Genomic DNA, 7,380 nt, shown 5'->3' on the forward strand with positions numbered 1-7,380 from the left:
TGGTATAAGAGAATGTTATATCTGCAAAGCTTGAAATAACTTCTTACAAAGTGCTTTTTGACTAGGGTTTACAGATCATGCAATTAATGGGCTTCGCCTGACTTCAGAGATGCTATCAGAATTGGGATATGATCTCACGATGCCTTGTGCAAATTACCTTTGGCAACCATTAATTGTAAACACTGAGGACAATCAATTTAATTTCTCTTCTAATCAAACAGAGTCAATTTAATTCGTCTTCTAAGTGAGAAGAAATGCATTTGTTAATTTTTTAGATTTTATTATGCAGCCTGCTAAATTACAGATTATTAGCATATTGTTGTGGATATTTTTGTGACATTTGTACTATATCCTGTATCAGCATTTTGTTCTTCATGATACAGAAAATCCTGTCAATGCTAAACGTACTCATCTTCAACTTCTTTGTATGGCTAGAACATTTACATTTACAATAACTTGCATTGATTCGTGCATCCTCTCTTGGCAGACATGTATAATGCTGGTATCAAATTTGATTAGTCTTATTTTTCTTATAAGGGCTCATGTATCATAAAATATTTGGTTTTCATCTCCTATAATATAATACATATCAAATTTTCTTAGTCCCCTGTGATAGGTTGAGGCAATGTATATAATGTGCATAATGTCACATTACCCCAGTACCTTTTCAACAAGATAAACTTCAGAGAAAACTGCCATATTTGGATTTGGGATATTACTGTTGGAACTCATTACAGATCAAATGGCTTTAGATTTTGGTCAGGCTGTAAAGCAGAAAGTTGTAATGCTTGATTGGGTGAGTATATGCTCAATTGGAAGAAGCTTGAATGGTTACATTCAGTGGCAACCTTGAAGTTCTTTTTGTAAGTGGAAAAGCTCACCTCTTGACTTGTTTTCTTGCGTCTTTGTTGGGCAGGTAAAAAAGCTTAATCAAAAGAAGTTGCACCTCATTGCTGATAAAGATCTCAAGGGTAATTTTGATAGATTTCAGTTAGAAGAGATGGTTCAGTTTTCTTTGCTATGCACTCAATTTCAGCCTGGACATTGTCCCAAAATGTGTGATGTTTCTGGTGCAATTGCTAGTTTAACTATCTTAATATTTGTTTATTTTTCACAGTAGGTTATCAGGTTTATATCGTGGGATGAAGATGAAGAGACATCATGAAACAAGGTGTCCACAGTTAACTGCTCCTCAAACCACTGTAGACCTCTCAATTGACTAAAATGATATAAAAAAAAAGTTGTAAAAAAGGAAGCCCATTTTATCTTCAGATGCATAGCCAATTACTTCAGAGGCTCAGCGTATATCTGTGGTTGTAAACATGGCCAGGTCAGTGGCTGACCTTAGAGAAGACAAGCATGCATTTGTAATCTTTTCTTAGGCAAAGGATTGATTACAACAATGAAGATCAAATCACAATTCTGAGTAGTCGGAGGCAAGTTGCACATGTATCCCAAGTTGGTGAAAATACTCATTATAACTTCAGCACAAGGAATAAAAAAAAAGTAGACTCATTTTCTCATATTATATTGGTCAAATCTATACACTCCCTTCTTCTATTAGTGAATGTATTATCTCAAGTTGGTGAAAATGCTCATTATAACTTCAGCACAAGGAATAAAAAAAAATAGATTCATTTTCTCAAATTATATTGGTCAAATCTATACACTCCCCTCTTCTATTAGTGAATGTATATCTCCTGTATATACCCATTTTTTACAAAGGAATATGAAATTTAAGGTTTATAGTTATTGAAAAAAATAGACCTCAAGTTTAGAGAATTTAAGATAAAGAGGTTGTCTCATGTCAGGAATTTGTAATCCATGGATCTGCACAACTACCCTCTATTTTTCCAATTGAACTTCACATCCGATCAGTACTATAACAAGGTGATCATGAACACTTATTCAACGATTAATTTTTTGGTGTTGTTTATTGGGGAGGTTGACTAATAATTTGTCCACCAAGGTTCCATTCTTGGAATAACTACACCTCAGGCTAAGCACAACCAAAGGTAGTTTGCTATTTGTAGTGCAACCCCTCTAGACATGATATGTTGTTAAAAGAAAAAAAAAACATGTTCTATTCAGAACAACTGCACATTTCATTTTAAAAACATGCTAAGAGACAAAAAATAATAATTTGACATCTTCATCAGAGTAGTTAACTTTCCAAAGAATTCACTTAATTGACTTCTTAAATAAACATTGCTTAATATTTAGACCACTTTAATATGATCACTAGTTTGCTGCTGACAAATGAACAATTTCTCAATGTTAATAATCATCTATAGTTCCTATTGTTTTCAATGTTGGAGGACAAAAATGCATGTGGATGTCTCAAAAACTTGTTAAGTGCCACTCATTCATGATTTTCTCTTAAACGTCACCCTTAAGAATGCCCTGGATCTTCCTTGAGGGGAATCGATTTTCTTAATGCTTCTTATTTTCTTGTTGCTTCTTATCACATAATGGTATCCCAAAAGTATCATAAATCCAGTCCAAACGAGAGGTGTGACTGTAGGGGCTAAATGTCAAAACATACATTTTGCATGCATGAGGCTTCACTAATGCTATAAGGCTGCCTTTATGATTAGCTGCCAGAGTTCTGTGCTGTAATATCCACACAGAGAAGACTATCTGCAACTGAGAATTAGGTATAACGGACACGCCACTGATAACCATCCTAAAATGTTTATGTGCAACTCTGGACATGTAGATGAAATTTACCTTCCATAAGTTCCTGATTTTGGCAGAAATAGAAGAGTGAAGTCCAATGTCTTTCTAATGTGTTGTGATCATTGCTCTTGATGAACTTCTATTCCATAAAACTATAACAATACAATTGTTCGAAAGTGGACCAGCCCAAACCTGCATTGTCCTCCCAAGCTACAGTGAGAATATGGGTGCTTAATAAACAGAGTTATACTTGATCCCAAACTTCGTCAGATAAAAATGAAAATCATTGAGCTTAAAGATTTAGGTACAAGTAATATTTATATTGAGGAAAAATGAGTATTTGAATGGAACAGATGTGATTACCTCAAGATCACCATTTTGCCTCACTTCTCTCCCTTGTACTCCTAGTGGGTATGCACAGAGAAAGATAGTTCATGCTCAAATTTGAAGAAACTTATTGCAACAGACCGACAGAACAAGATAGTTCATGCTCAAATTTGAAGAAACTTATTGCAACAGACTGACAGAAAAGAATCTTCAATTATTTTGGATCTTTTCTTTAGAGTGTTCTGCAAATGGAAATGAAGCCACTTCTGCTTTCGTATAGATGCATTTTATTCCCTCAGAGATTTGAGAAAGGAAACACCTTGATTGACTGCAATGACCACTTTATTGCCAAGGATCTTCAACATTTTATCACTCAAAAATCTCACATCACAACCGATCAGCAGAGGTGCCTAAATCCCAAAACAGAAACGTAAAGAGATTCAATCAATCCACTCAGAAACCCATTTGATGAGAAGTCAGATTGGAACAATACATTGAAATTCCATGAAATGTACTGAAATCAGTTAGGTCCTTAAAAAAATTCTTCTACTAGTAATGAGCAGAAATCTGTAACTTTAGTCTGGATGATTTCTAGAAGTTAGGAGCCTACGAGCAAAGAATCATCCCTAAGACATTGGCATGTTGAATACCTTCATAAGAGCCCAAATGCTGAAATGTGAGCGGTACTCATCTGCAGTCATGTTGCCATTCCCAACCTCTAACATGTCCGGATCTGAAGATATGGGAAAACGTACAAGGTGTCCAAAGAAATTAACAGAGGACAAAATTTATAAATCGTTTAGTTTCCTTTAGTCAGATACAATGTTTCAAATAACACTTGTAATGATCTGGAACCGGTTGATGGTATTTATAGCGGTTGTTGAAGTAAGAAGTGTATGATAAAAAGATAAATCTACTAATAATTCTCTGATCTAGATGTTGTTGAGCCTATATGGCGAAATCATAACATGCTAGGTCTCTATAGGGAGAGGGAATTTGTGTGACTGCGTCTTCTTGATATGCATTTATCTTGATTCATGATGAAATAACAACAACTAGAGTCATGACCAAACGATGGTAAACATTTGATAAAAGTAACCAATGTTGCAAAGAACATACTAATCAATTTCGCTAGCTACAAAACTGCATTCATCCCTCCTTCTTTGATGATTAATCTCTGAATTTCAACACCTATCTACCTGAAGCCCTTCGCATGATTGAAGCTGCCAGTGGAGAATTTCGGCCTGCATATCTAAGGTGTCATCCAAGTATTTTTCATTCTGGTCTAGGGAGATCAAAGTTTGTAATTGAAGGATCTGTAAGGATTGATAAAATGTGGCACAGTTTCGGCCCTATAATAGAGAAAATCTCTAATAAGATCAAGGTAACATGACATTGATCTAAGTGTATTATGTTGCCTAACCTCAGGTAGTTGTCCCTCAACAGTATAGTCAAAAGACTTGATCAGATATGTGTGATTTAGGACGATTCCTGAGTAGTATTGCTAAAGATCTATCGTTGTGATCCGACCTTATGTTTAACCTTTCATAGTGGATCTGAAAGGCATGTCTACAACCCTTCTATAGGGAACCTTTTCTGCCTTAGTGGTGACCTAACCAGTGACCTTGTGAAGTCTTGAGGTTTATGTTTGTGGCATCATGGCATGATCCTGAATAAAGTTAAGAAGGTTTCTAGGTATGAGTAGAAGATGTACTGATATTCAAAATACCTATGGGAGGATATATGGCCAATATATTTAATTTGTATGAAAAGAAACATTTGAAAGAAGGAAGCATGCTCTCATCACAATTATAGTAACTACATTAGGGGGTTGTCTAATAAACAAGGGTATTATATTAAGATTGTCGCTAAAGCGCAGATTTGTAATTACACCAAAATTCAGTAATCATAGAGACGTTGATGTGAAAGGAAAACATTTATGTAGCATATGCAGCCAAGTAATCTTCTTGGAACGAGATTCGGGAATAGTTTGGGCTCATGATTATCTTCTTGGGTTATGCTTCTGGTAGGGTTTCGTTGGGTTTTCTCAAGCCCCTTTTCACAGATAGCTCTAAAGAAGTTCACACTCAGATTCTTGACTATTTCCTGAAGCAGATCAAATTCAACCCAGACTGTATTTTGGGCATACCTCTGCAATGCAAGTTCAGAAAAATTCGTTGATCTGAAGGGTTACTCTGTTTGACTTTTAGCTGGTTCTCAAATTCCTTAACAAATTTTTGACGCTCTGTAATAATCACAGCCTCTTCTGAACACCCTAGATATATTTTTAAAGTTGTTCGTGGTATAGATTCTTGACTATTTCCTGAAGTAGATCAAATTCAACCAAGACTATATTTTGGGCATACCTCTGCAATGAAAGTTCAGAAAAATTCTTTGATTTGAAGGGTTACTTTGTTTGGCTTTGAACTGGTCCTCAAATTCCCTAACAAATTTCTAAGGCTCTGTAATAATCACAGCCTCTTTTGAACACCTTAAATATATTTTTAAAGTTGCTCGTGGTACAACAACCCCTATTCTGGTGAAGGTTCTTAGAATGTACTACAAGGCAAATCTGAAGTCTTCTCTGGAAATTTTCGGCACCCTCAAAGGACATGTCTGAAGTTCTGAAGTTAAATGATTAAATGGGCTATATGCTCTATTTTGCCTTCTTATACACAGTCTGATTTTAGTTGAGGATAAGACCTAGTTTGTGGACCAACAACATTCCTAGATTGTTTATGGTGTCAATAGAAGGACAACTTAGAACTTTGCATAAGTTATTGTAAGGGACAAGGGCGATAAAAGTAACCAATGTTGCAAAGAACATACTAATCAATTTCACTAGCTACAAAACTGCATTCGGCCCTCCTTCTTTGATGATTAATCTCTGAATTTTAGCACCTATCTACCTGAAGCCTTTTGCATGACTGAAGCGGCCAGTGGAGAATTTCGGCCTGCATATCTAAGGTGTCATCCAAGTATTTTTCATTCTGGTCTAGGGAGATCAAAGTTTGTAATTGAAGGATCTGTAAGGATTGATAAAATGTGGAGCAGTTTCGGCCCTATAATAGAGAAAATCTCTAAATAAGATCAAGGTAACATGACATTGATCTAAGTGTATTATGTTGCCTAACCTCAGGTAGTTGTCCCTCAACAGTATAGTCAAAAGACTTGATCAGATATGTGTGATTTAGGATGATTCCTGAGTATCATTGCTAAAGATCTATCGTTGTGATCTGACCTTATGTTTAACCTTTCACAGTGGATCTGAAAGGCATGTCTACAACCCTTCTATAGGGAACCTTTTCTACCTTAGTGGTGACCTAACCAGTGACCTTGTGAAGTCCTGAGGTTTATGTTTGTGGCATCATGGCATGGTCCTGAATAAAGTTATGAAGGTTTCCAGGTATGAGTAGAAGATTTATTGATATTCAAAATACCTATGGGAGGATATATGGCCAATATATTTAATCTGTATGCAAAGAAACATTTGAAAAAAGGAAGCATGATCTCATCACAATTATAGTAACTACCTCAGGGGGTTGTCTAATAAACAAGGGTATTATATTAAGATTGTCGCTAAAGCGCAGATTTGTAATTACACCAAAATTCAGTAATCATAGAGACGTTGATCTGAAAGGAAAACATTTATGTAGCATATGCAGCCAAGTAATCTTCTTGGAACGAGATTCGGGAATAGTTTGGGCTCATGATTATCTTCTTGGGTTATGCTTCTAGTAGGGTTTCATTGGGTTTTCTCAACCCCCTTTTCACAAACAACCGTAAAGAAGTTCACACTCAGATTCTTGACTATTTCCTGAAGCAGATCAAATTCAACCAGGACTATATTTTGGGCATACCTCTACAATGCAAGTTTAGAAAAATTCATTGATCTGAAGGGTTACTCTGTTTGGCTTTTAGCTGGTTCTCAAATTCCTTTACAAATTTCTGAGGCTCTGTAATAATCACAGCCTCCTTTGAACACCTTAAATATATTTTTAAAGTTGCTCGTGGTACAGATTCTTAACTATTTCCTGAAGCAGATCAAATTCAACCAGGACTGTATTTTGGGCATACCTCTGCAATGCAAGTTCAGAAAAATTTGTTGATCTCAAGGGTTACTCTGTTTGGCTTTTAGATGGTCCTCAAATTCCTTAACAAATTTCTGAGGCTCTGTAATAATCACAGCCTCTTTTTAACACCTTAAATATCTTTTTAAAGTTTCTCGTGGTACAACAACCCCTATTCTGGTGAAGGTTCTTGGAATGTACTATAAGATAAATCTAAAGTCTTCTCTGGAAATTTCTGGCACCCTCAATGGACATGTCTGAAGTTCTGAAGTTAAATGATTAAATGGGCTATACGCTCTATTGT

General features: G+C 35.8%; 1 protein-coding gene across 1 annotated transcript; it reads right to left on the reverse strand.

Moving 5' to 3' along the window:
* Positions 1-3,122: 3,122 nt before the first annotated feature.
* On the reverse strand, positions 3,123-3,772 carry LOC149148590 (alpha-galactosidase 3-like). Its single transcript, XM_089439448.1, has 2 exons — positions 3,657-3,772; positions 3,123-3,416 (listed from the first exon to the last, which is right to left on the reverse strand). Exons 1-2 carry the CDS (start codon positions 3,729-3,731, stop codon positions 3,294-3,296), a joined length of 198 nt encoding a protein of 65 aa, XP_089295574.1. The 5' UTR covers positions 3,732-3,772; the 3' UTR covers positions 3,123-3,293.
* Between the last annotated feature and the right edge of the window lie 3,608 nt (positions 3,773-7,380).

Source organism: Pinus tabuliformis, chromosome 9 (assembly GCF_031772625.1).
Source record: "Pinus tabuliformis cultivar Carrire ecotype Pingquan chromosome 9, CPIR1, whole genome shotgun sequence".
NCBI classification, from domain to species: Eukaryota; Viridiplantae; Streptophyta; class Pinopsida; order Pinales; family Pinaceae; genus Pinus; species Pinus tabuliformis.

Coding starts and splice junctions, on each gene's coding strand:
- LOC149148590 (XM_089439448.1), bottom strand. CDS start 3,731: ATGTTAGAGGTTGGGAATGGCAACATGACTGCAGATGAGTACCGCTCA. Junction 3,417..3,656: donor GCATTTGGGCTCTTATGAAG/GTATTCAACATG, acceptor TTTGGGATTTAG/GCACCTCTGCTGATCGGTTG.